Genomic DNA, 15,854 nt, shown 5'->3' on the forward strand with positions numbered 1-15,854 from the left:
CCAAATTCTCATGACCGGATAAACTCCGCCTCCGTAGCCTGGCCTTCCGAGGGGTATGCCAGGTATGCTTGTAACAATCCACTTCTCCGAAGTATAAATATTATTGTTCTAACATGCCGGACAACGGCACGAGATAGGTTCCGAATGCCTCGGCTTGTAAACAGACGGTTCGTCAACACACACACTGATGACATCCATGCCATGCGCACGCAACAACAGGAAGCCAGAGAGAGAGAGAGAGAGAGAGAGAGAGAGAGAGAGAGGAGGGGGGGGGGGGACTCTAGGAAATAAACATAACACGATCTCTGGAGATCGATGACCTAAAATTAGTGGCATTTCTCTGTGGCCGACTCTCCTCAAATGCCCCCAACAAACCCTAATGAATTCTTGGTGCAGTATAACAACCCAGTTGTTCTCTTTTCTGTCCTTAGTAGAGCTTTCCCTTCACGTTAATGAGATATGACCGGTCCATTCTTTTCATGGTTTTTCCTAATGTTCCTAAGCGAAACCATGATGATTTTGTTTGTTAACAACTTTCCATCAAGGTTTATAATATTTTTGAAACCATTTACAACCTAACAAGTAATAACAAATAATGAAACAGTATTACTCTTGGCCCGACACAAATGGCTATGCAAATCAAGAGCCGAATTTCATTCCAAGTTGGTTATGCATTTCACTATTACTACAGACGATTATGACTTAATTCTCAATAGTACGAAGAACACGTAACTTTCGTAATATTGTCATGTCAAAATAATATATATCCCAGTTTAACCAACCCCAAGTTGTCTCAGTTACATTCCAGCAAATTTGACTTCATTTGCCAAGTTGTCATTACTGCAACTAAGTCATCTGACGTTTACCAGAGAAGGTTCAATATATGTTAAATGTTTTAACGCTCGAACCATATAATCATAAAAAAATAAATGCACAGACTACGAGAGAGAGAGAGAGAGAGAGAGAGAGAGAGAGAGAGAGAGAGAGTTAAACTCCTGACAAGCCACTTCCAAAGCATAGGTCCACTCCATCTAGTGGGGGAAGTGGATGGAGGAGGGAGGGAGGAAGAGCGAGGCTTTACGTTCGTGACTTCAAATATCTCGAAAAGTATTGGGAAGTGGGGCAACACAGATCTTTATGACAACATTACCTTGTGTCATGATGGTGATAATGAGGCTGCTGCTGCAGCCTGTTGATGGAGGAGGAGGAGGAGGAGGAAGGAGTGGTGGTGGTATTGCTGTTGTTGGAATATCCAGAGGCGAGCCATTTAGTGTGATCCGGCCGGTGAATCATGTTGACCATAACTCAAGTACAAATAACACCCAGCCATAACAACCTCCACACTACTCGAATTACATCTCTCACAAAATTCCTCCAAAGGAAGGATTATCCACGAAAAACGTCCTTAATCACTACAACACGTTTGAAACGCTCCTTTCTTGGCCACGTTTCCACTTTCTTCACTCATTTGTGAACTTTTTTTGTTATAAAAGAAAATTCCACTGTAAAAAATATTCAGCTTACACGATTCCCACTGCACTTAATAGAAAAAGGGTCTGGCAAGCTATATATCAACCTGTGGCACGTAACACATCGATTAATACATATAACATCATAAAAAAACACCATCATTCAATAGGGTATACACCAATGTACCGCAGGTCTTAGCATTCACCACTTTGGGGGGGGGGGGGGGGGGGGGGGTTGTGTCAGTATGTGGTCACTGTGGATTGTACAATATTCTATATATAATATATATATATATATATATATATATATATAATATATATATATTACATGAGAGACAGAGAGAGAGAGAGTATATACTTATTAAACCTACGCCGTTTGAAAACACAAGGGTTCCTTAGCAACATCACACCAATATGATAATAGTGGTAGTCTACAGCTACGTGGCCTTTCTCTCGTGAGATGTACACTAGAGCGCGTATACACGTTCTGAAACCCAAACATCCGTGCCACGCGATGCCGAGGTGGACACACAAACTCATTAAATGCCTTAATGAGCACCCAGTACACGTTCCCCTAACCAAAAGCACCAGGAAAATGTAACTTAAACCTTGGCTGCTGCGGCATCGAAAGGCAAATCACAAAGGTTCCCAGATAAGGATGGCATGATAAGATAGAACATGGCTGACATGGCGGCCTCCACTCCAAAAATTATCTCTCCCAATCTATTTACACGGCGAAAGCAATCGAATGGCAGAGACATGACTGATAACGAAACAGAATCGTGTGGACGTGCCGCAATGAGCAATTCCTCCCCTAATTACAGCTCCATTAGGACTGAACTCTGTGAAAACACTGGGAATTTCATTTGATGGCAGCTTTTTTCTCCTGTTTTAACTCTTGTTCCTTGCTTTTTTATTTTCAATTCAACTTTATACTTATATTAAATGGTTGGCGTCATGTCTTATCATCAATTTAAGGTATATACTATTTAGACTAGTGGCATTATCCATTACATTCGGTTCTCCCCCATAAGTTTTATATAGGTTTCTGATCGATAATTATAGGCTGTGATCAATCACATTGTTGTCTTAATATCTATACTTTGCTGCACATCAACCGATCTCAATTGGGATAAACAAAAAACCAATGGTATCGATTCAATATTGTCATTTAAATCATCTTAAAACTCACTTGAAGCAAGTACCAAATAAATCGGTAAAAAACGTAATTAGCGTGGGATTTATTTTAAATGGAGAGAGAGAGAGAGAGAGAGAGAGAGAGAGAGAGAGAGAGTGTGTCTGTCATGTAAGTGAATCTACACGGTTATTCTGAAAACAAGAGAGAACACTGACAAATACCCCCATCCCTTTACAAATCCGACTTAGAAATGAATCCATTATCGACTCGCCTTCCCATCCTTTTGACAGCGGCTCCACAAAGCACCAGATGAAGAGAGGACAACGGGTTTCGAGCCGAGCACAAGAGCTCTCCTCTCTCTCTCTCTATTTAAGAAATCTAAGAGGAACCTACATAACAGGAATAAAAAGGAAAACAGACAAATATACACAGTCTCTCGCGTGCGTTTTTCATTAAAATAAGTAAAGGTGGAGCATTTATCGTCTTAGTTCATTTCCACAACTTACAAAAGTCCCCACGCAAACTGCAAATGAATACTACAATTTTTCAGTTGCATAAAGGTAGCTGATAATTTTGCTTAAGAGGCGTCCCTCCTTTCGTAACGGCCTGAGGGGAAAATAACTTTCCAGACTACTGTGGACAAAGAGAACCCAGCTAAAGGAAAGGAGGGAGACATCCATACTTCAGGGTACCAGAGAGAGAGAGAGAGAGAGAGAGAGAGAGAGAGAGAGAGAGAGAGAATTTGGATGCAGAGTAAAGAATCGACATCCCAGTAAGAGAAACACAGATTAGAAAAAAATCTCCGAAAGGAATGATTACTGTTTACCTTTCGAGTGAAAAGGAAGTTTGGCCACATACAAACAAATGACTTAACATAGATATATTAAGCCACAAATATGTATGAACACTTATGTATATATACATATACATGTGTGTATAATTACACATACCGAGGAGCTTAAGTACTATGCAACTTTAAGAGCGCGTGAAAAATTGGAAAAGTGGGAAATTGAACTATATTAACTCATAAGGAAATGGGGGGAGAAGACAGGAGGGCGGGGATAATGGAGGTGGGTAATATGACGGGTAAGTTAAGGAGAGAGAGAGAGAGAGAGAGACGTTGGAGGGAGGGAGATGAAGAGAAGTGCGAAAGGGAGAAGCAATGAGTGAGGAGAGAGACCCCCACTATTGATATTAAGGATCACTGATGTTGGCTTCGAGTTAAGGAAGAGAAGACATGGAAAGGAAGGAGAGGGAATGGGGTAGAGGAGGAGGAGGAGGAGGAGGACGCGTACCTCATCCAAATGACAGATGTGGTGGAATATAGAGAACGGCGAGGAGGCTCCACTGGAGAGTCCAGGGACCCCTGAGGGAGGTGAGGGGTTGCTCTGAAGAAAGACCAGGGGCCAGAGGGTGGCTTTTTAAGAGAGGAAGAAAAATCGGGTCTCGGGCTCAACAAAAGAGAACACAAGAGGCATATACACACACACAAGATTCACGAGGGGAGAGGGAGAGGGGGAGGAGGAGGAGGGCGGATATTCGTCTTTCATCATTATGAACATCACCAGTGATTACCGTGACATTGTAACCACACAAGGGGGTGGCCCCTTTCCCTGCCAAAACGAACCCTCTACTGGGCAATCATGAAGACAGAGCAAAAATGATCGGGTCAACATTTGTATATATACCTCAAATTAAGAAACCTGCGTGGCCTGAAGCAAAGGGCATGCAACAAATCCCTAATACAACAGATATTCTTCTCATGTGTAGCATCATGAAAACGTCAGAGAGAAATGGGGACGAAGTAGGAACCAGGGATTACTTCAGCAACAAAGACAACTTCGCAGGCATTTCAACTACGCATGTAGGTCAGAAGGTATGAACGACAACTGAAACTTAAGGTTCTTGTAGACTAAATACAAACCAGAGATTACTGGTCCTATTTTCCAGCACATTAGGATCAACCAATAATTTTTTCTATAAAAACTATCACTGCCTATTAAAAATTCAGAATTAATTCGCTTCCGTGTGTAGAGTATTCAGTGACAGTTGCGAAAATCAACGTCATTAAATCGTTAATATAGAAACTCGTTTACTCACAGTTACCTAAAAACAGCTGACAAACTACATCATTAGAGTAAACGAGAAAATGAACGGTTTTGCAGAACTACCCTTTCTAAATTCCATGTGACACACGAAACAATAACTAGGCCCCCTAAAGAGGCAATCATCATCGACAACCCCTTATGAAAATCAAACTTTTAATCATTGTCAAAAACTTACATGCAAGCATCCTTATTCATCAAAAACCTTGAATAGAAATATTACTGACGGTGGGGTTAGGGGTGAAATATCCTTAAATAAAATAAATAAAAACAACACAGACCATTTCCAGACCAATCTCCTCCTCCAGCAATCACAAGCCAACTGACCTGCAAAACATCCTAAAAATTGCAAAACCAAGGTACACTCGGTTACAAGAAACAAGGCAAGACAAACTTAGAAATCGACCTGTATACTTCGTTGGCAGAAATAAAGCCGCAGGTGAGTGAAGGACTTACGAGTTCTCAACACTATATTTACAGGCTGTTTGGTGGTCAACACAAAGAAAAGGTGACGCACATTGTCGTCGACTACAATCGTCATCCTGAGAGAAATTTCCTCAAACAATCGGGAATTTGCAACGTTTCGAAATCTATACAAGTGGGAAAAATGTCCAATGCTCTGTGAAGAATCATGATATTCCAACATTGCCATACATGGTCTCCACCAATCTCGTGGAAAAATCCAGTCCCCATATTACAGTTAAAGAAAGAATACACTACCACCGTGATGAGTATTATTGAAGGGATGGCATTCTCGCTATCATTATTCCGCACCATAATTTACCGACAGTAACATCATTAGCAACAGATCCTGATGTGGAAGACAGAATGTGAGGCTGCCACAGATTCCTTTACAAGATCGGCGGCGACTACGGACTTTTCAGAACATAAGTTATCCAACGTATGTATTTGAATATAACCTTAATAATAGTTCAAAGTCGTCTGAAATTATTTGATCGCCGGATCAGGACTGCACCCTCGAAGCAGGTGACAGTTACCGATGAGCTTACTAACGGGAAGGCAAAAAATGTTTAAGCATCACCGACAACACCAATTTCGTTACCAAATGAAAAAATCCAAATGTTCATTCGCCTTGGGTTATGAAAGTTCTCCTTTCCACAACACTGTAAATAGCTAACTGGTAAAGTAAACAATGAAGACATCAGTATTTATATTACTTAAAAGTTGACATAAAAAAAAACCTGACATGAACCTGTCGAATTTGCAATTCGGCCTCTCGCACTGATCAGCGTTAAGCAACAAATTACTAAAAGTTAAGACAGGGTGTGCGTATTGTCTATTTGTCCCCTTTCCCCGCGTCATAATATACTGGTACCTGCATTACTCGCGAAGTTCACACCTTCCCAGCCAAGAACATTACATCAAACGTATCTGAAGGCTGTTGACGTTTTTCGTATGCTATTCCAAAAAACTTAATTTCATCATAACACTTGGAAAACAAACTGCCTACAAACTATCCGTGGTCAAGCAACTAAAAACATTAAAGTCGAAAACGTCCTGTCATTACACACGTTTCAAAGATGACGAATAGGACAAAAAACCAGACATTTCAAATAACACGAACGGTTATCCTATCGTATCCGAGGAAAGCCCTAACAAACGTTTCCTAGAGAGCGACATCCAATTTCGGTTCCCAGAACAAGCCCCCTACCCAACCAACCATCCATGCCAGTTAGCACAGTACTGAACGAAAGAACGAATGCACGCCGAAACCTAGAACTAATTTGTCGTGTAATTTGTCGTGCAATTGCACGGAACCTCTCCCTAAATTTAAAACGTTCGGCCAATTCCTAAAATCTGGAGTGAGCGAAATACCCGAGGCAACGCTCTGGCGGACGCGTCATTTCCGTGTAAGCTAGAGCTTGGCCACAGAATTCCAGGGATCGAGTCCGTATCCTGGAAGTGACGTCACTGGCTCATGGAAATGATGCTCAACGGAACGATGTCTGCGACGTTTTTTCCGCACGTATCCGTCAAAGGACTGTGATTCATCTGTTAACCTGGGATTTACCGTACATTACGGCAGCGCATCTTTCCTAAAGAGACGAGACTCCAAGTCTAATTCAAAATGGCAATCCACATCGTTTGAATCAATCACGCCATTTCTCTCCAGAGTTGCCACCACGTACACTCGACAAAATGAAAGGTGAAAACATCACAGCGTCCACGGCACCAGAAGAACCAAGTACACCAGCAATCGCTTTCGACAACCCCAAGGTCACCTTAGTACACAAAATGCCAACTGTGCGACAGCATTTAAAAACTTTATCAAGTCCATCAATAACACTAACTTCACATACACAAAACTTACAATTTATATAAATAAACAAATATATACATAAAATTTTTATGTATACATAAAACGTACTGATAGTATTTCTCAACAAGCCTTGCAATATTTTACTAACAAAGGTTTGTCTGGTTACAAAAGCATTTTCCCTTTTCCCACGTAGCACACATTATAGTGAATGTACTTGTACGAGAGTTTTCGGAAAGCGAGAAGTAGAATCGTGGAGAGAGAGAGAGAGAGAGAGAGAGAGAGAGAGAGAGAGAATCATGATCTCCACGAAACCTGACGTACTATAGCACCTGAAAAAATGTGCCTGAGACAAATGACAGCCTAAATTCACATATCACAGGCCATTGCTTTTCTCCCAGTCGAAAACCAGAAACGAGATCCGCTCGTCTAGCAATCGCTCTCTCTTTTCCAAGAACGCATCAGCCGACCCTGTACGTTAAATTAAATAACCCTAGCCCCCCCTTTCTCCGAGCCTCATTAAAATGATATTTGTAAATCGGATTAACTTAACACTAATGGTAACAGTCATTGTAGACCTGGGCAGGAGGAACCGTTAGCAGATGTGATCACGGACACCACCTTAGTAATCGATGGGGGATTTGTCTTGGTGTTTGCAACCCGCAGAACAAAACGACTACTATCACCATCATCACGAAGGCATATTTCCCTTCCACTACAGAGAAGGTAATGTTGTGCTTAGCTAAGGTGCTAATGTAGCAATATGAATAATATTCAACAAAAACACTGCTCTGAGAATGTTAAGAGTTGGGTTTGAAGAGATGGAAACGGGTCGGGGAGAGATAGGAGGGCGGAGAGAGATTGGTGGGTTGTGGGGTGGGAAGAGTGGGGGGGGGGGGGGGGGGGGGCGGGGGGGGGGGGGGGGGGGGGGGGGGGGGGGGGGGGGGGGGGGGGGGGGGGGGGGGGGGGGGGGGGGGGGGGGGGGGGGACACCACGATTGTTGGCGAGCTCACAATCAGGTACACACTGCTCTCACCGACACACTTTTTAACTGCACTATCCACAAAATCACTTTTATTTTAAAATTACATCACATCACTTGAACCAATAATATAAAAACAACTAAACACTTCTTTTCACCTTGTTAAACATCCACACAAAGCACATATCAACGCGAAATGGTTAAAATATCCCAACGGCCACCGTTCTCTACACAGTGAAAACTTGGACTCCCATCCCTTGTTCAAGAGAGTGAGGTTGTCGTCACACACTGCGCCCCCTATGCTCATTCAGGGGCCTCGCGTAGCGGCAGCAGGCCTCATGCTCCATCACGGGCACAGTTTCATCGTGCTTAATTAAAACTACAATTATCCCAATACGTTAACTTAATTTTTCCACTCCATATTAACCCACTCAAGTAGATCTGTATGGCCCTCCAATTTATGATTTCGGTGCATTACTATCAAACCAGTGGACTTCATCTCAATGCAACAAATTAGTTTACCTCAAACTAAAACAACGTCAACGAGCAAAGTACGTTCAGCGAAATTATGACGCAAGTGACGTTCGAATTATAACCTTGATGACGTCTACTGAATGACGTAGGACATTGAAAACGCTAGTAGGCGAGAACGGCATAGAGGAAAAGTATTTACAAGCCATCATATAATGTATATGTGTGTGAGAGAGAGAGAGAGAGAGAGAGAGAGAGAGAGAGAGAGAGAGAGAGAGAGAGAGAATTACACGACCAAAGAAAACGGAGGGTTAATGTGCAAATCGATTTGTTTGATATACGAAAAGGTTACCGAGCTGAAACCTTTCAGGAAGACAATGCCTAACACGGATACCTGCGCAAGAAAGTGATGTTTGTATAATATAAATTGCAGGCATTGTTCAACTAACCACATTTATTTTCACAGTATGATCAAATATAATATATTCATAGACACCTTGATTTTTCAACCTGGCGACTTCCTCCGGGCGTTGCTACATAAAAAAAAAATACCTCGCATATGCAAAACCACCATCGTATTAACAACACAGACACTATGAGCTTATAATTACTGAAAATATGGAATATTAAATTAATGTTATATAATCATAGGAGGTCATAGGAGACAGTTCACACTTTCACTAACGTAGCCTATATGTTACGCTATGAATGGTATCACCGAGATGGATAAGGATTACCTCGCCAAGGCCTTCCCGTTTTCAATCGTATACTGATCCCCATTTTCAAGGGGGGAGGGGGGGGGGGGGGGGGCGATCACTCGCGCCTCTGCTCCCATTTCCTTCTTCCACCACCCACGCCGAGACTCGATCAAATTTTATAAGGCAGATTATTCCCTTCATGGACTCGATCAAACTTTACAAGGCAGATTTATTCCTTTTTTGGTTTAACTGACGTAAACTGGATTCTTTATAAATACGTTGCCACACCGTTTCCTTCCTGGTCTAGTTAGGGAATCGAACGCAAGTTTATTAGTTATGCAGACGTACGACATCGACACTTTGACAGGAAAACAATGAATCATCTGGTTATCAAGAGGATGCATTTGTACGAAAAATGTCAATAAAACGAAAAGGTATATATAAAAAAGAGCCTGCTTTTAAATACTTGTATTAAACTCCATGCAATGTTATGAAGAGATAAAAATGTATAACAAGATATTAGATGCCCTCCCCGGCTCCAGGGCTCCAGGGGTAAGTCCCAATTCTGGTCGTTAAGTAATTATTAATTATAAGCATGAGCAATATTACCCCGCCAACTGGAATCTAACTGCAACTGTTCAGGGGAATTTTTGGTTACTTTCACAGATGCAAGTGCTTCCGCAAAGCAATTTTTTTCACTGGTCAACACATTCCATGTTGACAGCTAATTAATCCGTTATATGGTGAACTACATTACTCCATAATTCTAAGTCATTTTCAAGATCTTCCCAGTACTCAGTTCCACGTGACCTTCCACTGTTTATAGTTCACGTTGTTATTCCGTGATATATATATATATATATATATATATATATATATATATATATATATATATATATATATACTAAACTTACAGAAACAGCGTATAATACACGTACACATAACGTACTTGAACTTTACCAACATAACATCCGCTATTCTTTCCTAAGAATGTTTCACCTTCGCTAACTTTTTTTGAAACTTCTGGTAACCAAAACATACAAACAATTCGCCCAGAGCAGCTTCAACCTTCTTTTTCATTCATTTGGGTTCAATACTGGCATTTCACTCAACTATTCTATCACCATACCATCAATGTTCTTTTGTTCACTCAACTAATTCATCTCATTCTCATCCACATAACATCATATATATAATATATATATATATATATAGGTAAATATGGTATATATATACTATATATATAAATATATATAAATAATATTATATATTTATATAATAAATATAAATTCTTCAGCGAATCCTATTATTATTCAAAGCTCTATTTGACAGAATTGATGACTACGGCTTCAAGTACAAAATATTCCTGCATCTGTACATTACGCTACTTTTGCCACTGCGCGTTTTCTTCTTAACAAAAGCTCTCTTACGTACCAGTGGTTATGTCTATTGAATTAAGAGACCTGTGGTTTTAAGGACTCCGAGTAACGCCTTGGAACAAGTACATGCAACATCATAAACTAGCAATGTAAGTACAAATTGTTCATGTAAAATTATTTATGATGATGATCATGAACTTTCAACAACAGCAACATATTTATAACCATGTTTAAAATAATTTTCCAAATATCGCTTCTCAAGTTAAAAACAATTTTTTGCATCAATTCTTTAATCAAGGTAAATCTGTAAATCTGATAATGGTGGAAAATCAGAATCGCTGACTTGCACTTACAAAACTCTTGCAACACAAAGTCCCAAAAAGACTACCTGCTACTGCGTCGCAAGAGAACTAATTACAAAAATCCAGCCATTGTCAAACTATGGACATGTCACCCGCCACACGCTTTTCCATGTGATACGAAAATCAAGAGAGCAGGTTCTTCCACCTTGGGGGCAAATACCAACTCGGCACATACGTACGTCGTCATCTGGACAGTCACTAACTCGATCCTGGGAATGGGGGGCGCCGGTCGTCGCCGACATAACAAATTGAATTTGGAATCGCTGTCAAAACCATTTTCGGCAATTCCACGCTTCCTTTTCTACGCCGGAAATATCACCTATATATTCGATGTAATTATGGTAGCTGCTGAACCGCTGCGGGGGGGTGGGGGGGGGGGGGGGGTGTGGGGGGGGGGTGGGTGGGTGGGGGGGGGGGTCTCTACTCTCTCTCTCTCTCTCTCTCTCCTCTCTATCTAACTCTCATCTCTCTCGCTCGTGTGTTTGTGACTTTCTAGTATAATACATGTATTTATCTATATACGTGTATATACTTATGTATGAATGTATATGTATATTAACATCGGACTCAATAATTTGTAAACAACGGGAATTACAACTAGTATGTGCTTCGCCTGGACAGGATTCGAACCTGTAAGATATTCCCCAAGGTAAAGTGAATTTGATCGTTATATATATATATATATATATATATATATATATATATATATATATATATATATATATATGCATACACACAAGTCATAAACACACACATAATTTATATATTAGTCATACAATTGATTCTATGTGGTTTTCTCGTGCTCTCATGAGCCAAGCTAACATTATCGCGTAGTATTCTCCCCTGGTTTATACCATTTCTCAGTCTAAACTCGTCCTCTGTCACCTAATATTCTCTAAAAAGCTTTAATACTAAATCGATTAGATCTTTTAGGAAGCCTCAAGGTCATACCTTGTTTAATGCACATATAATGACACATATCGTATTAGACTTAGGAGGCAAAAACTTGCTTTTGTATGGATTTTCAAAATCTTTGATTCCAAAATCTTATTCAAACTGGCCTTTGTTTGATTTGGTCTCCCAATCATTCCACTTCGATAAATCCTTTATTTTATTATTATTCAGTAGATGAAATCTATTCATATGGAAACAACCCCACACGGGCCATTGACTTCAAATTCAGGCTCCAAAATAATATGTTCATGAGGAAGAAGTAAGAAAAAGTCGAAGGAAATACATAAAAAAGGAAAATAATAATAGATGATAATCCATTGAAATGCAAGGCGAATAATACAAACGATTAGGGAAGTTACGCACTGCATCTAAGCTTGAACCTCTGAAGTTCCAACTGCACGACAACCTCTGCTTTTATATCACTGATCGCATACTCGAGAAGTTCATTAATCCTTTCTCCATCAAGCGTTAGCTCATCCTTTGTGCTAACTATGGCTTCATTACTGACGTTTTTTCTCTGGAAAGGTGATGAATGAACACTTCCAAGCAAACTTCTCAAGTCTTGAGGTAGATTTGATGACTTGATTAATATAGCAGCATCATTGTATTCGAAGTAAGTTTCTAAAACTTTTTTTTCTAAGAGAGAGAGAGAGAGAGAGAGAGAGAGAGAGAGAGAGAGAGAGAGAGAGAGAGAGAGAGAGAGTTTGTTTGTATGGTGTTTTTACGTTGCATGGAACCAGTGGTTATATCAGCAACGGGACCAACGGCTTTACGTGACTTCCGAACCACGTCGAGAGTGAACTTTTATCACCAGAAATACAAATCTCTGACCCCTCAATGGAATGCCCTAGAATCGAACGAGAGAGAGAGAGAGAGAGAGAGAGAGAGAGAGAGAGCCCAACTGGAATCAAATGCCACTTCCACCGTCACATACAACCATATGAATTTCGGAACTCGTGCAGCACAAACTTCGGCTACTGCAGAGCAGAGGCAGCGCAAGACCGTTTCCAAGTCATCTGTCAAAGCAAACGAAAGAGTTAATGTGGAGGAATCGATTGCGAGACGCCACACCGTCAGGTCGATGGCAGCAAGTACAGAATTTAACATAATGCTGCAGTATTGAAAGGTCAGGAGCGTCTATCACTTGTCAATCACGACAACCTACACGCCCCCCCCCCCCCCACGCCCCCCCAACCCCCCCAACACACACACCCAGAAAAAAACTTAGGAGTTGAGAGAATAAAAGGATAAAAAGAAAATAACGGAATACAAAGAAGAATAAAATCACTTATACCAAAAAAAAAAACGTAAAGAACTTTATGACTCATATCTTAGCTGAAGATTGCAAAGTATACAACTTGTGCCCGAAGTAACAGGATAAAGTGAGATTCCATTTGAGCGTACATTGGAGCACAAAGCAGTGATCACAATCCTTAATTCTTAACAAAAGTTGATAAGAAGTGAATGGTGTGTTCAGTGTTAAAAATTTAGCGCTTAAGATAAGTAAATGGTACGCCATCTCAAAAATGGAAAGTATACAAAACATCAGTATGTGAAAAAAAAAAGTACTAGGGAGCCGAGTCGATTGCGTTATTCAGAAACATGCAGCAAGCTTCTCTCTTCTGAGAGAGAGAGAGAGAGAGAGAGAGAGAGAGAGAGTTTTTATCACAATTGGCAATAACGATTGAATTTACAGTATATGTCGCTTCTCTCTTCTGAGAGAGAGAGAGAGAGAGAGAGAGAGAGAGAGAGAGAGAGAGAGAATGTTTTTATCACAATTGGCAATAACGATTGAATTTGCAGTGTATGACGTCAACTGCAATTAATAAGTGGAACACACATTCAAAATAAATATTTTACTTTGATTTATATGTACTAAAATTATCAAATATATTTCATGTAACAAACCCAATGAGTCGAAATAAAACAGACTCTGTTGTATTAGGGATAATTCAATTTAAGCTAAGAATATACATACAGGAACGTCGGTCTTACAATGATTACACAAGAGACCCCGAGAAGGCTTCCATGGTTACGAAAACGATTCAAAAGTCTCACAAAAATTAGTATAAAAAAAATCATTGTTACAAAAATTAGTATCAACAAATCCTTGTGTACAACAAATTCAGCAATTTTTGGAAAAATGACTGTCTGGTCTTAATTATAAACTTAACATATTCAAAATGTGCAAAATATTGAAATCATTCAACTTCCTCTCTGGTAAAAAATATTCTGATATTTTGTTAAAAACATTTGTCATCTTGCTTTGTAAAAGCTACGAGCTAATTATACCTGAACTTCAACTTATGCCATACAAAATATACAGACAAAGGCAGTTCTTTCTACGATATATATATATATATATATATATATATATATATATATATATATATATATATATGAAAAATGTTGCAACAAAAAAGCCCCAAAGCGAAAAAACTTGGGTAAAACAAAACTTACATGACTGGTAAAATTGGCTCTGCATTGCTATTACAAAGTGCACTGCATTGTCATACAATAAAGTGAGCACAATAACCCATTAAGCTTTATTTATATGAACTATATTATCATATATATGTGTATAATATATATTTATATATATATATATATATATATATATATATATATATATATATATATATATATAAACTCAAATAAGAAATTCGTAAGGGTTATGACAAGGTGATAAACTACCATTTCGTTAAATGTCTACACAATCCACACAAGTTATTTGAAAAATCCAAATACACAATGTCTTTAAAAAAAAAAATTTTTTTTTAGAAAACTAAGTTGGATAATACCCAAATATGAGCAGCTTTTTCTTGCACGCGCACATCTGTTACAGAGGGAATGTATCCAACAACTTCCAAAACATGGAAAAGAACCAACAACTTGCTCTTTCCACGAAAGCATGCAGATTAATGAAAAGAAATGAGAGGATTCTGGCGGCATTTCCAGGCTGCGAACCACGAACGCTTCAGAAAAACACTGCCAACTTTACAAACATGATTCCCGTCTGTTCGCAGATACCCCGAACCATTCTAAACAATTCTGCTACCTCAACGTAAACACCACAGAAAATTATCGATCGAGCTTGTCAACGTCTATTTGCTGCATGTCTAAATAAACAAGTAAAAACCCTTGGCACTTCAGAACGACACACACATTAAATGAAATCAAAACATATGAAGCAATCGGTAAAAGATGTTTTCGTTCAATTGCAGCAAAATAAATCAAATCACAAGCCAAGGCACTCTCTCTCTCTTTCTCAAGACGACACAGATATTACAAGCTAAACCCTGTAAACACAAACTAGTCCAGGAGTCAATATAATCAAAATAAGGGTAGAATCACCGACTGGTACACTCACCGTGAGTAAAGTCCCGGCGGATCATAACTACTGTTCAGCAATGTCTAGGGAGTATTATTACAAGGTCGTTGTTTGAGATTAAGCTGGCCTTATCCCAGCACGGACTTTTCCTCAAAGAGCAGCCCGTAGAGTACTACAAGGTCTTCTCGTGCGCAGGATTATACGGGTTGAGGAGTTGGGAATTAAGAAACGTGACGTCACGATGTCTACTTGCTTTCTCCTCTGCCCAAGCTCTACGCAAATAGAGAAACTTTTCTAGTCTCTTCCGTTCTCTTTTTAATATTAGAAATTATGATTCATTCATTTAGGTAAAAAACACAAGTTGACCCTATAACCATCAACCGTGAGTATTTCCTACCCAATAGCAAGTAATTGTTCAAGGACTCTCACACTTACGCGCTAGTGCAAGCTTCTAGTGAACCCAAGAAAGTTTTTTTTCCCCCTTATAAGATTATATGGACGCGTGCTTATTCCGGCTACTTGGACCAAATAATAATAAAGAATAAACGGCACGTCAACACAAAATAAGACAGCACAATGAAACCCCAAAATAACGACGAGAACAACAAAACTAAATATAGCTATATAGAAATGCCACCGGCAGCTAACCTTCCACCCACACGTCATGTACGCACCACGATTCCATTG

At 39.7% G+C, this 15,854-nt stretch overlaps 1 protein-coding gene across 8 annotated transcripts in view; it reads right to left on the reverse strand.

Moving 5' to 3' along the window:
• Positions 1 to 15,854, reverse strand: part of LOC135207318 (AF4/FMR2 family member 1-like) — a 215,855-nt gene that overhangs the window by 90,479 nt on the left and 109,522 nt on the right. For 3 of the 8 annotated variants that reach the window (XM_064239012.1, XM_064239010.1, XM_064239014.1), the window contains exons 1-2: positions 8,131 to 8,253; positions 1,151 to 1,576 (exon numbers count right to left, since the gene is read on the reverse strand). The exons of 3 other annotated variants lie outside the window; for them this stretch is intronic. In XM_064239012.1, the coding sequence (XP_064095082.1) occupies positions 1,151 to 1,302 (152 nt within the window). In that variant the 5' untranslated portion in view covers positions 1,303 to 1,576; positions 8,131 to 8,253. Of the gene's footprint in view, positions 1 to 1,150; positions 1,577 to 8,130; positions 8,295 to 15,854 lie in introns of those variants that run through there. 2 more of the 8 variants (XM_064239011.1, XM_064239015.1) reach the window with 2 other exon arrangements.

The sequence above is a fragment of the Macrobrachium nipponense genome, chromosome 32 (genome assembly GCF_015104395.2).
Source record: "Macrobrachium nipponense isolate FS-2020 chromosome 32, ASM1510439v2, whole genome shotgun sequence".
Taxonomy (NCBI): domain Eukaryota; kingdom Metazoa; phylum Arthropoda; class Malacostraca; order Decapoda; family Palaemonidae; genus Macrobrachium; species Macrobrachium nipponense.